Genomic DNA, 20,669 nt, shown 5'->3' on the forward strand with positions numbered 1-20,669 from the left:
GAGGGGAAAGGCACTTCATCATAAGGGAGGAATTACAGGTCTCGTTGGACAGAACTGTGACTAAACAGAATCGCTTCTGCAAACCTGTGACCTCATAGAGTCATAGCAGATGCAACTCATTAGAATCTTCTTTTATTTATTTTTTTGTTTTTTACCTCCCTCATACATACATCTCAGAAACAGCTTTGTACCAAGTTTCCAGGCCTATGGCCTGACAACCCTTTAGACACCTCAGAAATGAGCCGCAGAGCCTTCTGTCCCTACTCCCTTTGGGAGAATGAAATGAAGTTATATTCAAAGGTAGAGCAGAAAAAAAAATTCTCCCTTATCCCTCATCCCAACTCAAGAGTGAGTGAGGACATCAGTAGTTCCTGGGTGCAAGGCTCAGTTACCAACTGCAATGGGAGAGATGTGTTACTAGTAAGGGTTTAATAAACAAATTTGCAAATGATTCCTCTCTTGTTATTTTTTTTTTTACAGGGAGAGAGAGTCAGAGAGAGGGACAGCTAGGGACAGACAGACAGGAACGGAGAGAGATGGGAAGCATCAATAATCAGTTTTTTGTTGCAACACCTTAGTTGTTCATTGATTGCTTTCTCATATGTGCCTTGACTGTGGGCCTTCAGCAGACCGAGTAACCGCTTGCTCGAGCCAGCGACCTTGGGTCCAAGCTGGTGAGCTTTTTCTTTTTTCTTTTTTTTTTTTCCTCAAGCCAGATGAGCCCACACTCAAGCTGGCAACCTAGGGGTCTCAAACCTGGGTCCTCCGCATCCCAGTCCAATGCTCTATCCACTGTGCCACTGCCTGGTCAGGCAATTCTTCTCTTGTTTTTAATGAACTAAAGTGAAATTATGGTTGCTTATATACCGTATTTCCCCATGTATAAGATGCTCCCATGTATAGGATGCACCTTAATTGTGGGGCTTGAAATTTGAAAAAGAAAATGTATTCCATAAAGTTATTGAATTCAAGTTTTATTCATCATAAAATTCATACAACTCATCTGTGCAAAAAAGCAGGAAATGCAAGTAAAAACTCTACAACCACTGTGTAAGACACATCCAGTTTTTAGACCCAAGATTTTCAGAAAAGGGTACGTCTTATACATGGGGAAATACGGTAATAACCCCCCTCTCTAACTCATGTGCCTTGGGATCTGCTTTCTCACATAGGAGATACACGGATATAAATGTGGAAGGGCTGTGGCCATGCGCACAAACTCACGTGTCACAGAAAAAGGTTGAGAACAGCTGGTACTGTGGGTAGAGCTTTAACTCAGGGTCGGAAGATTAGGTCTGGACCTGGTGCTGCCATGTATTGGTTCTATGGTCTCACACGAATTGCCTAACTTCTTTGAGACGACTTTTCTATCTGTAAGATGGGAAGTGACACAGGAGTGAGTATTTTAGGCTGATTGACCCAATCTCATTGCCACCACCCGGTCTGACCTGGACCGGAGCAGAGCCCTCCTAACTTGTCTCCTTGCATTCACTCCAGCCATCTCCAATATGATCAATTTTTCCTTTTAAATACCACAGACTTTTAAATTCTCAAATCTATCATGTCTCCTCTGTTCAGCTCTTTTTCATAGCCTCCATTGCTCAGTGGGTGTGACTCCTGTCTCCAGCCTCACACCACATCACTATCACCTCTGTTACCCAAGTGTTAGCCATACAGGATTTCTCGTCTTCAGAGCCCTCCCCCTCTTTCAAATCTGAATTTTCTTTTATAGTATTTTTTTTTAATTTATTGATTTTTAGATAGAGAGAAGAAGGGCAGAGGGAGAGAAATATCCGTTTTGTTGTTCCACTTATTATTGGTTGTTTCCTGTCTATAACCTGACTGGGCACTGAACCCACAACCTTGGCATATCAGGACAACACTAACCCACTGAGCTATGTGGCCAGGATTTCTCATATAGTATTTTATCTTTTTATAATAATTTCTTTATCTTATTGACCTGAATTAGAATCATCCATTAAATCTTAGCTAAGTTGTCACTTCATCAAGCCTCCCTTGAATCAACCCCCTTACCACACCCATTATATCAGATCCCCTGGGCTGGAGGCCTGGTGTGTGGACAAGACCCTTCGCTCCTTCGGGGGAACCTTAGCAGTGAGACATCCCTCCTGACTTGTATCTGCCATGCATGGGTGTGGGACTAGCTCATTCTGAGTCTCTGCCCCTCCGACAGTCTTGGTGTGGCTTCTTCTTTATAGCCTTAGTTATAAGACTTCTGTTCAGTTAGATTTCAGGTGGTTCTCAATGACAGTTGTTCTGTAATTTAGTTGTAATTTTGATGTTGTTGTGGGGAGATGTGAGTACAGCATTTACTTAATACCACCATTTTGACCACTGGTCTGTTTTGAATTGACTTTTTGTTCTGCCATCTTTTAGCCTATACCCAGACAATTTTCTCATTCATATTATTCCATCACTAGGATTTTTCTATCAGGCATAACAAAAAGACATGTTACCACAAACAGAAGGGAAGTAAACAGAATTGTCATAATTTTTCTTTTTCTCCTCTTTTTTTCTCCCAGCTTGAATTAAGAAATATTCATTGTTCTATTAGTGCACAAAGGGTAACTAAATAGTTGAAGGCCTGTACAAAATCTTCCTGTTCAGTGGCATTTCAACTAGTTGTTCTCACAATCTTGCATTGTTCTGTATCCTTCCTGGAGAACAAAGATGGTATCTGCTGTACAACAACAGAACAATTATGCAGCCTTTGGTCTGTCTGTATGACTAGGCACACCAAGGGAACACTGCGTAGGGCATGTGAGGTCCCATTCTTAGAAACGTGGTTAAAATTTAACACTATGAGGAAGATGTTCAGCTCTAATACAATTAATAGCTGTTGTTTTTGCAACAATTATTAAGTACATTGCTGGGGGAATGGGTCAAGGGTAATCCTAGAGAAGTAGAAGTCTCTTCATGAGGTTGATAGACTTGGAACTGTAATTTGTAGAAGAGAAAGGATGTGATCTGAAGGTCAGGAGAAGTAATGTTGAAATCATTCAGGCTGGTTGGATGTAAAAGACCCTGGGAAAGCAGTGTGTTTGGGACTGACAGGCCTGGGTCATACTGTAAACTGGGAATTTTCAGCTTTCTTCAGAAAGTTGCCTATGATTTTGTAATCTAAAAATCACATGTTGTGACACATGAGTTCATGAGTTCACTAAAATGATGATAGGCAAATCATAGAAATTTCTAAATAACTTTGTATTGGCTACTCAGAATAGTCAGAACTATTCATTTTAGAATTCTGCTGAATATATTCCCCAAATTCCAGAGGCACTACTTATGAAAACAACCCTAGAAAACCTTCAAGTAGCAGGGTCTGCATCTGGCTTGTATATAAGATATGGCAGCTCATAAGAACAAAGTATAATGCCAAGGAGTGAAATTGGACCCTGCACCCTCCCTATCTCTCCTTCCCTGAAAGCCATTTGTGAAAATACATCCTGTCGCTGTCTGCTCCTCCCTGTGCACAGAACCAGGAAACAAAGGCAGTGGAGGCCTGGATTTGAGGACCGGCTACACTGACTTCTCTGAATCAGCAACAAGGCTTTCTTGACTCAGAGAAGTTTCAGACACACAGTTTATCCCAGTGTTTTCCAACCGCCGGTCTGTGGATCGGTCCACCAGATACTTTGTGCCAGTCCGTGAAACAGTTACCACCCTGATATTGTATGAAGATGATAGAGCCAGTGATCTTAGTCGAATTTGCTTATGCACAGGGTGATTTCTGCCTTAGCGGTCCCAAAATAATTCTTCCATTTTCACCAGTTCCCCAAGTGTAAAAAGGTTGAAAATCACTGGTCTATATCATTCATAATATGCATGATTACAACATTATTTTCTGGCTCCTTCCATGTGTCCATATTTTATGTCTACTTGGTCAAAGTAATGAAGTGCTATATTAAGGCCAATGCAACTATTGGGTATTTAGTGGTGGTTTTATTGTCCACTTGCCAGTGCTTTATTGATATGTATCAACTAAAAAGGGGTGAAGCAAACTGTGACCAAGGGGCCAATAGTTTTTGTAAACAGTCTTATTGAAACAACAAAGACAACAGCATGGTGATTGCCAGAAGGAAAGGAGAGTGGGGGGAGTTAGAAGAGGAGACAGCAGGGATGAATATTGATGGAAGGAGACTAGACTTGGGGTGGTAAATACAGCACAGAAACAAATCTTATTGAAACAGAACCATGCTCATTGTTTCTATATTGTCCCCCATCCCCACCCCTAACATCCACACCCCTTCCCCTGCCTTTGATAGCAGAGTTGAATAATTCCAATAGAGGCCATATAACCCATAAAGTCTAGATTTTTTACAATCTGGCCCTCTACAGAGAAAGTTTGCTGACCCCTGACCTGAAGGTTCTTCCTGGCTTTGTACCTTCTCCCATAGTCGATGTACTTGTTTCTGTACTACGTGATCTGATGCCAACCCCACTCCTATCTCAGCTTCATGAAGTGAGGACAGAGCCCCACTAGGAAGTACTTAGGCCCAGCCAGCTCAGGATTCTCACTCTCTCACACCCATTCCCTACCATCTCCCCCATGCCGCTATGTTCAGACAGTGTTGAGTTCCAAGCTGCTCAAGAGCCATCCTGGCCTCTCATGTTCTTACTGAGCATCACTTTGGGAGATGGAGTCTTAGACTTTCCCTGAACATATCCATTGCACTTACTTCTACAAGATTATTCAGATAAATAGTCTCCCTTTCTACTTAAGCAGGGATGGACTTGCTGGTTTTGCTTCACCAGCCAGAGACTGAAGTGAGACGTGATTATTATAGGAGTGCCCAGCAGGGCTCAGAAGCTCAAGCAACAGCTGCTCAGGGCTGGGTTTTCCACTCCATGACTCTGTCCCTAAATTTCTGGGCAGCTGTAGGAAAGGTGTTGCCTGTTCTTCCTCTTGCAGAAATCCAGACTTCTCAATATTTCTAGATGGGTCTTCAAGACCTGTACTTTAATATATAAAATAAAATGACTCAGATCAAACTAAGTTTGACCAAAAAGATGGCTTTTCTCATCCTTCTCTGCCATGGATGTGTTGGCCATTAGTGCTATTTCACATATTTCCCGGCTCTTTTGCTTTTGTGTACATTAAAGGTTTGCACTTCTCTGCAATTAACTGGTAGTCAGATGGGGTCATGTGACTTGTTTTGGTCAACTAAATGTAAGCAGAAGTGCTGTGTGTTACTTCTGGGTAGAAGACAGATGAGCTAGGGTATTATTTGCTATATTTCCTTTTTCCATCAGGCATGGTAACCAGAAACATTTGAGTTAGTGATTGCTACATCAGCCTGGGTCACTGACTAACAACAAATAACAGAGCCCCCTGCTGACTGGCAATGGACATGGAACCTGAACAAGAATATACAGTGTTTGTTACCACAGTATAATCTAGTCTACTCTGACTGATAAAACAGGGAAAAACTGGAATGTCTTCTTAATAAACCATAGGTTACCATTGAAAATTCTGTTTCTGAGAAGAATAATATAGGAAAATGCTTTCGATATAATAAAAGGAAAAAAGATGTGCAAATATACTTACCTCATCATTAATGCTCTATTTAAAAATTATTTTAATACACCCACCATACCTCCTTTCTCCAAAAAAAATTAAATAAAAACATTAAAATGCCCATAATTATTATCTTTATGTTATGGAATCCTGCATTGTTTTCTTCTATTATGTTCTTGAATTTTCTGTGCAGTTTAATACACTTTTAACTGTCTCAATGTATCACTTTTTAAGTACCCAACAATGATTGCTAGGTGAAGAACTAACTTTTTGAAGTCCTTTAACTAACCCCCCATTTCTCTATATCCCAGTAGTCAAATGCATTACATAGGACTCTTCATCGGGTCCTTGCTAACTTTAAGGAGGGAAACGCTATATGCCCTTTCAACAACACATACCAATATCTTAGTTGCCTTTCAGAGATTCCTAACACAGTCAGCCTGGAAGGGATGGATACATACTGCAAGGATGTTAAAAAATGAGGTGACTTGCACAAGGTCATCTTATAACTTAGTGGTAAAACTGGAGCTAGAATCCAGGCCACCTGAGTCCTTGTCAATGGCACACTGCACTTTCCATTTGTATAAATTCTTATAGTTAACCTTATTCATTTGTGCTACTATTTGGGCCCATGGCTTCTCACTTTTATACAGTCAACCAAGCTGTCAACCAGTAAAACTATAAGAGTAAATTCTGATACCATAGGTATATATATATATATATATATATATATATATATATATATATATATATCTTCCTTTAAAAAAGTTATTCTAGTCATCAAGCTGTGGTTTGTTAGAGATTACAAATCTGACTCTCATTTTAGAGATAGTGATATTGAGGTTAAGGGGTAGTAAGTGACTTTATTGAATGAAATAATCACAGAAAAACACATGATCTTATTATTGCCAATATAGTGCATTCATTCATTCATTCACTCACTCACTCTCAAACATGTATTAAGTGTCTGTTATGTCAAGATCTCTGTCAGGTATACTGTATGGGAATTATAAGAGTGAACTAAGTACATTAGTCATCCAAGATTCCTATAATTGAGTATTAGAGATAAGGTACTCAAAAAATTGTTCATATTGGCATAACTTGGGTTAAAATTAAAATAGACCAGCTTTCTGTATACCCCCAGCAATTGATTTGATCTCTGTGTTTTTTTAGGAAATAAGGCAGAGAGGCAGGTAGACATGGGCATCTGTAGGAAAAGGCATGTGATCCTGGTTGGAAAAGAGCCATGCGTGAGATAAGAGGAAAGACTGTTAGCCTGACCAGTGGTGGGACAGTTGATAGAGCCTCAATCTGGAACACTGAGGTCCCCAGTTCGAAACCCTGAGATCGCCAGCTTGAGTGTGGGCTCATTAGCTTGAGGGTGGGGTTGCCAGCTTGAGTTCGAGTCACCAGCCTGAGCATGGAATCATTGACATGATTACAAGGTTGCTGGCTTGAGCAAAGGGTCCCTGGCTCAGCTTGAACTCTCCAGTCAAGGTATGGATAAGAAACAATCATTGAACAACTTAGTGAAGCAAATACAAGTTGATGTTTCTCATCTTTCCCTCCCTTTCTCCCTTCCTGTCTCTTTCTTATTCTCACTCTCTCTTGCTCTCTCTCAAAAATCAATAAAAAATAAAATAAAAAAAAGAGGAGATACTGTTGAGGGCCATATTATGAGCCATGAATTCCAGGCAAAGGTGATTAGATTTTACTCACAGGGCGTGGGTGCCTTGGTCACATCTCAGCAGGGAAACAGAGGGCATATGCAGAAGCTGTAACAAGGCAATTTTACAAGTTTTTTACAATTTACAAAGACATGAGCAGAGCTGGGGAGATCAGCCAGGGGTATTGAGCACCCTGGAATTAGCAAAGGCAGGGAACAGTTACCCATCCCGAGGCCTAACAGGAAAAAGGGAGGGTGTGGTTACCAGACCCTGGTGAGGACTGCAAGAAGAGAGCACTGCCCACAAGGAGCTATGGCCTTTAACAGAAGGATAAAGTCAGCCTGCAGCCTGTCTGGGAGGTTGCTGAGGAATACATACCCTGAGCTCCCTCTCCTACCCACTGCAATCTCCTTTCTCTCCTAGGCTGAAGGAAAGAATGGGGTGGGAGCCAGGGGGAAAAGAGCCCAGTGACACAGTCCACAGTGTCATCCTCCTAGGGCATGACCAGCATAGGGCAGGGTAGACACTGAGTCTCTAGGACCAAACAGGTATCTGGCGCAGTGGGGAACTATGAAAGACTGAATAGGGGAGCCCCCGGAACTGTGCTTCAGTTGCACTGAGCTGTCAGCAGCCTGGAGAATGGAGGGAAGAAGCCTCTTGCGATAGGTCTGGAGAGAGAGGCTGAAGACGTGGACTAGAGCAATGGTAGAGGGGTAGAAAGAAAGGGTTGGAACCATGCTGCCTCCAGAAAGATGAGCTCTTCCCCCCCCCAAAAAAATAATTTCTCACTCCAATCTGTTTTTGAGAAGTCCTATATTTTCTAATCAGGATAAGAGTGTGGTGGTTATGGGGGGGAGGGGGAGGGGAAGAAATGGGGGAGGGGAGGGGCACAAACAAAACCAGATAGAAGGTGACAGAAGAGTATATGACTTTGGGTGATAGGTATGCAACATAATCAAATGTCAAATTAACCTGGAGATGTTTTCTCTGAACCTATGTACTCTGATTGATCAATTTCACCCCATTAAAATTAATTAAAAAAAAATACAAAAAAGAAGAGTGATTTTCCTATTTGTGGACTTTTCTCCTCAGATTTGAATGTGTGATCTCCAGAGCTGGGTGACGTGAAGAGACATCCTCAAGAAGCTTCTGGACTATGAACGAGAATGCCTTGGCCTTGTACAAGAGCTTGTTGGTACTTTTCAAATGCCCTTGTATGCCCAAGCACTTTAATCTGATACTGCTACGAGACTAGGCAGGCCCTGGCCACGCGTGCTTTGAGGAAGTCAGGCAGCTCACCCCTCACTGGTCAGGCTCTCCCCTGTGCAGCCTGGGGCTGAGCAAGCACTATTGCACTTTAGAAAATGACCATGTGGGCTCCTGGACCCCAGTGAATGTCCTGAAGCTCCTTCTTGTCACACTGAAAACAAAGGGAATTATTTCTCCCTAAGTTTCCAAAGTACAATAATTTCCAGTAGCAGAGATGAGTGGAAATTTTCAGTTACAGAAATGGATGATTGCCAATAGTTATTTTTATCTATAGTTTTTTTTGTATACTGGAAAAGTCTATTGAGATTATCGGCTCATAGGCAGGGCTTTATACAAAGTTAAGCCATAATTGATATATTTTATGGCTTACTGGAATCTTGAAAACATTTGATTTGTTCTCATTAACAGGAAGCATTTAAGTACACACAGTGGCCAACTACAAATTATGAAGAAAAGCTGTCACTGTTTTTTATGAGTTCTAAATCGTAACGCATTTATTTTACCTGCAATGACATCATGTTGAATGGTGGTTTTGTTGCTGCTGTTTTAAACTACATCTTTCCTCCCAAAAACTATGGTGTGTTTTTTTTAACCTTGGAAACCAATGATACACATTTTTAAATTTGGACTTGCTAATATGCTGTGCCTGCAAAGATTTCAGATGAGCGGCCATAATGGTCAAAGATGCAAACTAAGGCTCATTTCCTGACCCTCTGTGTGACTAAATTTACCCTTTCAGTGGCTCAGTTGCCGTGTCTGTGATATGATGATATCCACCTTTGATTGTTGGCACTATAGAAATCCTGTGGGATCCCGCTGTGTGTATGTCAATGGGGATAGTAACTGGATACACCAATAGTTTATTAAATTGGATCTCTGTGCTGGGACCGTAAAGCTCAGAGCATTAGTTGACCTATGAACCACCCAAATGTATATATTAGCAAGTGTAACAGTCTTAGTTCAGTGGGCCAAAAGCGAAGCAAGTTCTTGAACTGGTGCTCAGACTAAGGAGAATTTGGAGTTAATAGAAATGAAAGGGTGTGAAACTGAGTAACAGACAAATGATATAACACTCAATTCCTCCATTCCCTGTCTGTACAAATCAAAGAATGCCTTTGAAGATTAAAAGTCAATTGTTTATTCTTCAAAGTGTTCCAGATACTCTGTTTGTGACTAAGTGCCCACCCAAGGCCCATCCGTATCCATAGTTTTAATATTCCATCAAGTCAGGTGGCTCTCATAGGTTTGAACACCTTCACTTGGATGCCATCTTCAGAAGGATGAAGTCCAGGCTGTTTCCCAGGTCCTCTGTGTTGGCCTGGGGTCCCTGCTGGAGGAGCAGCACCTCCTAATGCTGCGAAGATCAGGGCTGGCAGACAAGGCCTTCTCTCTGGGGAAGCAAGCCCACCTACTCTGAATTCTCACCTAATCTGGCCTGTGGTGGCACAGTGAATAAAGCGTCAACCTGGAAGGCTGAGGTTGCTGGTTCGAAATCCCAGGCTTGCCTGGTCAAGGCACATACAAGAATCATACGTTGATGCTTCCCACTTCTCTCCCTCTCTCCCATCTCCCTAAAAATCAATAAATAAAATGGCCAGATAACTCAGTTGTCTCAAAGCGCTGAAGTTGCCAGTTTGATCCCTGTAGTCATGGTGAGAGTCTGAGTCCCCACTGAGAGAGGAGAAACCAGAAGAATGCAGGAGAGGGGGCCTGCAATGTCTGTGATCTTATGCTCAAGCCAGTGGCCTCAGCATTATGGACTGAGGGAGGAAGGGCTGACTGAAAAAGTTTGAAAAGTAACAAACCACAGCTGTGGTTTTTGTTATTCCCTGAAATAAACTTGCAATACCAGCACTAAGAATAGATTATATGAATATTCAAAGCAAACAGGTCAAGCCTGACCAGGCAGTGGCGCAATGGATAGAGCATCGAACTGAGACATGGAGGACTCAGGTTTGAAACCCCAAGGTTGCCAGCTTGAGCGTGGGCTCATCTGGTTTGAGCAAGACTCAACAGCTTGAGCCCAAGGTCACTGGCTTGAGCAAGGGGTCACTTGCTCTGCTGTAGCCCCCTTGTCAAGGCACATATGAGAAAGCAATCAATGAACAACTAAGGTGCCACAACAAAGAATTGATGCTTCTCATCTCTCTTCGTTCCTGTCTGTCTGTCCCTATCTGTCCCTCTATCTCTCTCTGTCTCTGTGACACATACACACACAGAAGACAAATGGTTTGAACCTCTTCTCATACCCCTGCCCTCCCGGAGACCCCAAAGTCACGTAGTTTGCAAACAAAGAAGCCAAAGAAATCAGGAACTTGTCACATAAAAGCTAAAGCTGTAAAAATATATAAAATGTAAGAAATCTAACTTTGGGGAGTTTGTGTTTTTGGTGCTTCTAATTCCACGTGCTTTGCTGGCTACTGATAAATCCTGTTTCCTTGATTAAGTTGTCTGGGTGTCTTGTCCTCCATCAGGGTTGCTTCCTGCAACACCACCTCCCCCCTAGATATGTCATTAGCAGGCTAAATCCTTGCGTTGTGAACCTAGATTTATTCTGCTTATTCTAGAGAAGATGGTCCTAGATTGGGGCTGTTCTCTAGAATAAAAAAATAGCAAGAGGTATCCCTGGCTACAGTATCCCAAAATTCAGGTTTCTTTAGGAAAGAAGACCATAAGGCAGTTAGTCCTAGTATGAGAAATGTTCTATACAGCGTACTATCATAATGGCTCATATGTATCAAATACTATATGCCTGATATTATTTAGCACTTTATATGTACTATTGGAATACATTCTCTCAAAACCCTCTGAAAAAGGCACTATTTATGTCTCCATTTTTAAGATAAGGAAACTGGGGCACATAGAGGTTAAGAAAAGTGGTTAAGGCTGCCTGTTTAGTATGGAAGGGATAGAGCTAAGGCAACGAAACTATATATATTCATTATACCCTGCAATGTGCCCTGATTTCCTACCAGGGGGAACTTTACCCTCAGCCTCTTTTGCTGGTTCAGGATTAATTTTGTTCTTACTCTGTCCAGTGAGGCTGGATATAGAAGGCTGGGTGGAGTATAGGCTCCGTCCTTAGAGATTCCAGCCCCAGTGTAACTATGTATGAGTTATACAACTTTGAACATATCAGTCTCTCTAAGTGTCAGATTCCTTATCTAAAAAATGCATAACAGAAGTATACTTAGCACCTTCCTTTATCAAACGCTTGCTGTATGTGACACACAGTAAATTCCTGATAAATGTGAAATGTCATTGGTAATCCCCCTATGTGCCAGCCACTATTTCTTGCTAAATAGGCAGTGCCTGGACACTATCGGAACTGCAGGATATTTCTCCAAAATCCTACTCCCAAGGGATTTCCAGCCAAGGTATATCAGCATGGGTTTCTCATCCCATGAGCAGGTTCTCCTCTACCCCAGAACACCTCTTTTCTGGGACCTCATTTCTTCCCGGCAATATGCTATCCAACTTTCAGATGCCAGTTCAGCCAGTGAATATGTTCTCATGTTCTCCAACCATATATGAGTGCTCACTCCGGGCACAGCCATGTCTTCTTTATTCCTCTCTGAAGCAGTTATCCTTCTCGGTTTTGAATCATGTGAATTTAAGCACATGATATATTTCCCTTTGGACTGTAAGCTATTAGAGGGCAGAGAGATTGTGGGATTGTGTCATTCCTGGGGCCTCTTGTACGTGATAGATACCTCATGCATGATTGGCTATGAGATATTATACTATTGAGGAAAATGGCTGTACTTGACCGTCTTACCTTTTACAACCTTAATATGATTGGCTAGAAATGATATAAATGGTCATCTTTAAAACAAAAAGCTGAATGAGTTGTAAGTCTTAAAGAAAAAGTACCTTTTACAAAGGGAGAAAAAATAGCATTTAGGAGAGTTTGAGGAACTGAGAAAGACCAAACAAGCAAAAATCACCTATCATCCCATCATCCAAGCAAAAGTATTTTCATTTTTGCTGTCAGTATTTGCTCTTCATCCAGACATGTACATAGATAGCTTCAGCTACAGTTGTGATGTGTAATTTTCTATCATTTTTTCAAATTTGTCATTGTACCATAAGCTCACACCTATGTTGCTGACTGGTTTTCCTAATTATCATCTTTAATGGCTGCATGAAATGACTTATTATCATCTTTAATGGCCACAGATCCATGAGGAGTTAGAAGGGGGCCCAAACTCTACTTACCACCTGCCACTGTAAAGTACTCCCCCCGATCTGTGGAGGATATGTCCCAAGATGCCAGTGGATGCCTGAAACCAAGATAGTGCCGATATATGCTGCACCATGTTTTTTTCTATGCATACATAAATATGATAAAGTTTAATTTATAAAGGAGGCACTATAGGAGATTAACAACAATAACTAATAATAAAATATAAAAATTTTAACAATATACTCATAAAATTCATGGCTGTATTCTCTCTGCTCCTCACTCTCAAAATCTCTTACTGTTCTCTACTCACCTTTTCACTTAAAGCATTTTACAACTTCTGTTTGGCATATCCTAATTTCCAGCATCGCTACTCCTGCACTTGCGAGCCATTCTTAAATAAAATAAGGGTTACTTGAAACTGCTGAGGTCTGGGAATTGAAGAATCTGTGATTCTTAGTTGTGAGAACTCAAGTCAGAATTCTATTATGTAGATAAAATCATGCTTTGGAAGTCTGGTCATATATTTAATTCTTAGGGCCAACCGCCACCCGAGATCCCTTAGAGTAACAAATTCTGATCTCTGCTCTGAGATCTCATCACTGCCACTGAAATCAGGAAGCCCATCTCAATGGCTATATTTCCCACGATCAGTCTGGGCCCAGAGAAAACAGCCATCTGGAAATGTTCATGGTGACTGAGGCTTCCTCACTAATGCATTTCTCAATGCTTTAGTGAAGGGAATATTCCCTGACACTTTCAGGGCCCAATGGGTGAGGAAAGATGCACAGGTTACACATAATAAATTACTTCATTATTTTTATTTCTCTAAGCCTTTAGAGCAGTGGTTCTCAACCTATGGGTCGCGACCCCGGCGAGGGTCGAACGACCAAAACACAGGGGTCACCTAAAGCCATCGGAAACTGCTGCTTTAGAGTTCTTCTTGTACATTATGTCAGAGAAAGTCTGTCAACTGAACATCATTGAGTGTAGCCTACTTTTTTTTTTTTTTTTACAGAGACAGAGAGAGAGTCAGAGTGAGGGATAGACAGGGACAGACAGACAGGAACGGAGAGATGAGAAGCATCAATCATTAGTTTTTCGTTGTGCATTGCGACACCTTAGTTGTTCATTGATTGCTTTCTCATATGTGCCTCGACTGCGGGCGTTCAGCAGACCGAATAACCCCTTGCTTGAGCCAGTGACCTTGGGTTCAAGCTGGTGAGCTTTTTGCTCAAACCAGATGAGCCTGCACTCACACTGGCAACCTCGGGATCTCGAACCTGGGTCCTCCGCATCCCAGTCTGATGCTCTATCCACTATGCAACCACCTGGTCAGGCTTTTCTTTTCTTTTTTTTGAGCATAGCCTACTTTTGAGAACAAGTTTCATCCAACCAAATAAGACAATAGTGCCACTTCTAGCTGTTCAAGCTAATACATGTGTTTCAGCTAGCTCTTGCTGTATAACAAAATTTAGTGGCTTATGTTTATCATTTATGTTTTTATGGTTTTATAGGTAAACAATTTGTGCTGGGATCAGCTGGTGCAAGCTATTTTTGCTTTACACAGGATAAACTGGGCTCACGCATTTGCAGTCAGTTGACAGGCTCAAAGGGTGCTGGTTTTAAATGACTCACATGTCTTGGAATTGGTGTTGGCTATCGGTTGGGCCGTGTGTCTCCAGCAGGTTTGTCCATGCTTCTTCAACATGAGAGGTGGTCCAAAAACAACACAAAGAGGGCAAGCCCCAATGTGCAAGTACTTTGCAGGTTTCTGTCTGCATCGCATTTGCTAATGTACCATTGGCCAAAGATAGAGAGCCATGCCAAAAATCAATGTGAAAGAGTTTTACATGAGGGAATGATTATATTCAAAGTGGCATGATTCCCTTGGGGCTATTACTGTAACAGTCTATCATAGCTTTAAGTCTAAAAATCTATGGAAAGTGTAGTATATCTAGGCTACCTAAATTTGGCTCCAACCCAATGTTCTGTCCTATTATTCTTGGTCTACCCTTAGAATCCATCCCCATATATATTAGCTAGGTTTCTTCTAATATAAATATAAGAAAATATTGTAATTCCTTTGGAGTATAAGCCTTTTCCTGCTCAGCCAGATTCTGCCATTGTTCCCCCAAATACACTAGGATCTGACCCTAGATCTGGGGTCCCCAAACTTTTTACACAGGGGGCCAGTTCACTGTCCCAAAGACCATTGGAGGGCCGGACTATAAAAAAAAACTATGAACAAATTCCTATGCACACTGCACATATCTTATTTTAAAGTAAAAAAACAAAACAAAACATGAACAAATACAATATTTAAAATAAAGAACAAGTAAATTTAAATCAACAAACTGACCAGTATTTCAATGGGAACTATGCTCCTCTCACTGACCACCAATGAAAGAGGTGCTCCTTCTGGAAGTACGGCGGGGGCCGGATAAATGGCCTCAGGGGGCTGCATACGGCCCGCGGGCCGTAGTGTGGGGACCCCTGCCCTAGATGAAAGCCTGAGAACCATGAGAGTTAGAAACAGTGGGGTTTAAAAAGAACAGAGATCCCAATGCAAGGCAACTGCCTCACATGTAGTTGTTACAGGTTTTTAAGCAAAGAAAGGCTGGCGTCATTGAATAGGAAATGAAAGACTTCTTTCACTACCAAGGGATATTGGAGGATTCAAGATTCTCAGCTTCATCAACTCCACCCAAATATTCCCATTCCTAGTCTCAGAGTCCCTATCCTTCCCAAATTACTGTCTAAATTTTCACATGTGAGATTAAGCTAGTCTGTGAATATTTGATTTGGGTCTGACTTTTTAGACATATCTGTCCTATAACTAGAAGGAATAGGAGATAATTTGAGGGTAGCCTTGGAAACCCTCAGATGCTCTGAAGATCTGAGCTGAAATCATGATGCTATTGCATACCACAGATTGCCAGTTCCCATTTTCCATTGGCAAAATATTCAGCTCTGAGTTCAAAGCAAATCAGTTCCAGAATCCTATTTTTTGAGAGTCTGTTTCCTAGGACCACTTCTAGTATCAAATATTGCTGTAGCCTTGGCTAGTGACTCATTGGCTAGAATGTCGGCCTGGCATATGGATGTCCTGGGTTCAATTCCCCGTCAGGACACACAGGAGAAGCGACCATCTGCTTCTCTCCCTCTTCTCCTCTGGCAGCCAATGGCTTGATTGAGTGTGGCCCCAGTTGCTGAGGATAGCTCAGTTGATCTGAGCATCGGCCTCATGCACTAAAATTAGCTTGGTAGCCCTGGCCGATTGGCTCAGTGGTAGAGTGTCGGCCTGGCGTGTGGGAGTCCCGGGTTCGATCCCCAGCCAGGGCACACAGGAGAAGTGCTCATCTGCTTCTCCACCCTTCCCCCTCTCCTTCCTCTCTGTCTCTCTCTTCCCCTCCCGCAGCCAAGGCTCCATCGGAGCAAAGTTGGCCCAGACACTGAGGATGGCTCTGTGGCCTCTGCCTCAGGCGCTAGAATGGCTCTGGTTGCAACAGAGCGACACCCCAGATGGGCAGAGCATCGCCCCTTGGTGAGCATGCCGGGTGGATCCTGGTCAGGCGCATGTGGGAGTCTGTCTGACTGCCTCCCCGTTTCCAACTTCAGAAAAATATAAATAAATAAATAAATAAATAAATAAATAAATAAATAAATAAAATTAGCTTGGTATTCAAGCACTGGCCCCAGATTGGGTTGCCAGGTGGATCGTGGTCAGGTGCATGCAGTAGTCTGCCTCACTATCTCCCCTCCTCTCACCTAAAAGTAAATAAATAGGTGAGTACAGCTGTAACAGTGACACATTCAGGAACTGGAAACAGTAAGGAAGTCTCTCCCACATTCCAGTCCCTTTAGGGTTTCCTATCTATTGAAGTTAAGAGGAAACCAGCTGACAAGAAAGACTGGTAAGTGAGTCTAACACAACAGCCCTAATACAACAGAGCAGAGTAAAGGAAGGAAGGCTTGAACTGAGAACAAGACATAAATAACCAACTCATTCCTGTATCAAAACGTTTCTGGAAAACAGAGATGTATTTGAGAGAGGAAAATGCAGAGACTATGAATTCCAATTTGAGCACAGCACAGGGAACTTTCTTAAACTTTGTGGCATCTGACCAGGAGACCGGGCCTAATATATATCGTATTTGTTGATTAACTGAACGAGAAAATAACAATTGGGAAACTGTTTCAGTCATGAGCATAGGACAAATAAATTTATTTTTAAATGCGTCTTGTAGAAGTTGCTTTAAAAAATTTCTTCTTGGGGCCCTGAGCCAGTTGGCTCAGCAGTAGAGCATCGACCCAGAGAGTGTAGGTCCCAGGTTCGATTCATGGTCAAGGCACATAGGAGAAGCGACCATCTACTTCTCCACTATATGAATAATGTATTAAGTGTGTACCTTCATTAAATTTAAAACATTTGAACTGAAAGTGGGATATCTGATATGTCCCCAAAGTAGGAACGGATGCTGGAGAGGCAGACACCAGTGTCCACTACCAAGGCCATTTACTTAATCAGTCAACAATTGATGAGCTCTTACTATCCACAAGGCCCTATTCTAGAGGCTAGGAATTCAGAATGGCTACAGCATGGTCCTTATCTTCAAGGAGTTTGCAACTAGCCTGGGAAACCAAAAATGAATGTAACCCTGGTACTTGCTGGGTATTGGGACAGATGCATAAGAATCAAAGTAATAACCTTTGTGCTGTGGTGTTGAAAGTGCCCAAATATGTCTGTGGAATTTTCTTGGAGTGTGGAACACAAGATGTCAGGAGTATATTCTAAAAAATATATCACTATCATCTAAGACCTCCCCCCAAGGAAAAATACGTCCAAATTTGAGATAGAATGTTACATTTTCAGAAGTTAATCATCCCATCTTTCCTGATACTTCTAACTATTGTGGCATGTGTTTAAGTGCTGAGAAGGGTTTACTATACATTCCTCCTTGTGTTATTAGATAGCGCATGTCATATTTCCAGTACTCATTATAAGGTTAATTAGGTTATCATTATCGCTAACTTTCATACCATGTGCCAGACATTGTTCTCATTGCTGTACATGGACCATCTCATTTAAACTTCACAATTCAATGAAATAGGGACTATTATTGCCTCAGTTTACATGTAAGCAAACTAAGGCCCAGTGAAATTTGATAAATTGTTCGTGTCACATAATATAGCTAGTCTTAATTTTCTGCATGCCAGCCATGTGACAGGAAATCATATCCTAGAACTGTAACACAGTCAAGCTCTTGTCATATGCTATTTTTAAATTATATATGTGTTCAGTTTTCTCCAAAATATGCTATTTTTAAATTATATATATGTTCAGTTTTCTCCAAACACCTGTGAGGTGCCTGGGAGCAGGAAGTGGGTTTTTATTTATTTATGTTGTCCCAGAACCCAGTACAGGATTGGCACATAGAAGATGCTTAATAAATCATGTAGAATTGAACTGAAGGCAATGTGTGTCTAGGGAATAGAGGTCAACATGGAAAACTGTTAGTGAATTCCAAACCTCTCCAATGGAGAGGGGTCCCTGGCCCATGCACTCCCTTCACCTGTCAGGTCTGTCCCTCCAGTGGCAATGAATGCATCAGATTCATGTAGTTTGATGACATCAGCCACTGAAATCATTCCAGACATCATCTTCCCCCCACCTTGCCCCATCTTGATTCAAAGGTTATTGAGAACCTGATCTTAATTTATTTCACTTCTCATATAGATTTTTCTATGGGAATAGGATGTTCTGAAGCAAGTTCTGATCTGCACATTAACAGCATGTTTTAAAATTATAGAACAGTCTTTTAGGATTTTGGTTACCACAATCCAGTTTTTTAGTTTAATTCTGAATATACAAAATCAATATTTTTAACTTTTAAGATAAGACCTTGGTGATGCCAACAAAAAATTTGTTTTCTTATAAGGGTGCTTATGGTACTTGTCAGCTGCCTCCTGTAACATCTTGTCTATAACTGTGTGTTCTCAACAGTAGGCTTCTCTTAAGAAAAGTAAACTCCAAGAGAGCAGCATGTTTTCTGCTTAGTTCTGTTTGTTCTATAAAAATAGAATTCCATGTTAGAACAGCTGCAAGCAGTTCAGAGGAAGCAACCAATGCCTGAGATTTTTAGTAGTACAGATTGGAGAAACAGAATTAGGCTGCTAATCAAATCAGGCAGTTTTCCAAGGTCTCAGTTCCCTTTGCTTTAAAATTCAAAAAGTGAAATGCTGAACTTACAGGCAATTTAAAATTTAAATCAGACCAAAAGCTTTTTAAATTATATCACATAATGCTCCATAATATGTTGATAAATTTGTTGTCTCACAGATCATTAGTGGTCATATAAATCAGTACATACAATTATTTTGGAGAATGATTCGTCTATAGATAAAGGCCATATAATTTGCCATACCATTTGTTCATGTAATTATACTTACATAAATCTACTCTAAGGAAATAATCCAAAAATATTTAAAAAGCTGAAGACATGGAGAGGTTCATTGCAAATATGAATATATGAGTTTTTAAAAAGTTTTGCAATAACAATTTTAAAAGCAAGGTACAAAAGTTTATACTCACTTAGATTAATGTTAAGTTAAAAAAAAAATGAGCCCAAAACATATGCTTAGATATATAGCAAGAACCCTGTCAAGGTTCATACTTTTACTCCAAAATACTATTCTAAGGATCTTTCCAAAGGAAATCTATAGACTTAAGTGAAAGCTGTACTATATGAAAAATAATACATTAATTACAGTATTATCTAAATGGCCCCAAACTTGAAATAACCTGTCAAACAAAATGAAAGTGAATTAGTCTTAGTGATTTATATTTGTATTACAGTACTACCTAGCCATAAAAATGACAGCTATGAAGATTATATGGAAATATAAAACAATTGCTATGATATAATTTTAAGTGAAAATATTAGTTTCTATATATTGAGCACTTATTCTGAACTTATCTCTGTGTCACTCAATTTACATACATTATCTCTTTTCATGCTCACAGAACCCAGTGAGTAGGGATGAAAAAATTGTACAGATGAGAGAATCAAGACAAACTTGCTTAGTAGTTTTCCTATGTCCACACAGTAGAGACAGGATTGAAACCTAAGCTAACTGATGTCAAAGCCATTTCTCTGTATCCAACATGCTATAAAAGCCCTAGCCCCCTGAAGATAATAAGCAAAGGTAAGGGAGAGAGAATTAGAGCAGGGCAATGATATAGGTGGTTTTATAATAATTGTTTGCTTTCAATTACAGTAAGTCCAAATTTAGAAGAAAAACGTGAGAATAGGACAAAAGGCTAGAAAGAAGTGCACTAAAATGTTAATGACTTTGTTAAAATGGTAAGGTTATCTGTAATTTCCCCCTTTTTTCTATTTCATAATGTTTCTTTATAATGTACAGTATTTTTGTAAAATATTAAGTGCTTGTTTTGGCAGCACATTTACTAAAATTGGACCAATAGAGAGATTAACATGACTCCTGCTGAAGGATGGCATGTAAATTCAAGAACCATTCCATAGATATATGCATATATATATTTTAAGTATGTGTCCTCTGTGATATAGAAACATTGTGATGTTCTGAAGCAGCAATGCTACTCCCAATAATGTGTCATTAGGAATATAAACATTTGTCATTTCTTTAACAATTTTGGGAGATTACTTCTACAGTCTTTTTTTTTTTTTTTTACATGCTTGGAAAGGAAAATCTAGAAACTTATATTCTTTCCTTTTTTTCCTTCCTTCTTCTCAACTATAAAATTAGACTGGTACTAACAGTAATTGTCTCTGTTGATGTGATGAGGTTATGAGGAATTTTTATTTTCTTTTATATACTTCCTGTATTTGAAAGTTTTTAAGACACATTTAATATTTTAAATCTGAAAAATAATATTTAATCTTAATGTCTTAAATAATATTATTTAAGTTGCAAGTTTTCTTTAACATTTTTAAAGTTTAGAATTGTATTGTCTATTGAAAACCAA

The 20,669-nt window shown here is 40.5% G+C and overlaps 1 protein-coding gene and 1 non-coding gene across 3 annotated transcripts in view; both read left to right on the forward strand.

The window, feature by feature from the left end:
• The window catches only part of PDCD1LG2 (programmed cell death 1 ligand 2), a 51,171-nt gene extending 40,785 nt beyond the window's left edge, over positions 1-10,386 (forward strand). Inside the window, exon 5 of one of the 2 annotated variants that reach the window (XM_066257206.1) lies at positions 8,299-10,386. In XM_066257206.1, coding sequence (XP_066113303.1) covers positions 8,299-8,312 — 14 coding nt within the window. In that variant the 3' untranslated portion in view covers positions 8,313-10,386. The remainder of the gene's footprint in view (positions 1-8,298) is intronic. The other variant, XM_066257204.1, reaches the window with a different exon arrangement.
• A 9,719-nt stretch (positions 10,387-20,105) lies between these two features.
• Positions 20,106-20,209, forward strand: LOC136327360 (U6 spliceosomal RNA). The gene has a single exon (XR_010729603.1). It is a non-coding gene; the product is annotated as a U6 spliceosomal RNA (small nuclear RNA).
• Positions 20,210-20,669: the final 460 nt, after the last annotated feature.

The sequence above is a fragment of the Saccopteryx bilineata genome, chromosome 2 (assembly GCF_036850765.1).
Source record: "Saccopteryx bilineata isolate mSacBil1 chromosome 2, mSacBil1_pri_phased_curated, whole genome shotgun sequence".
In the NCBI taxonomy this organism is placed as follows: domain Eukaryota; kingdom Metazoa; phylum Chordata; class Mammalia; order Chiroptera; family Emballonuridae; genus Saccopteryx; species Saccopteryx bilineata.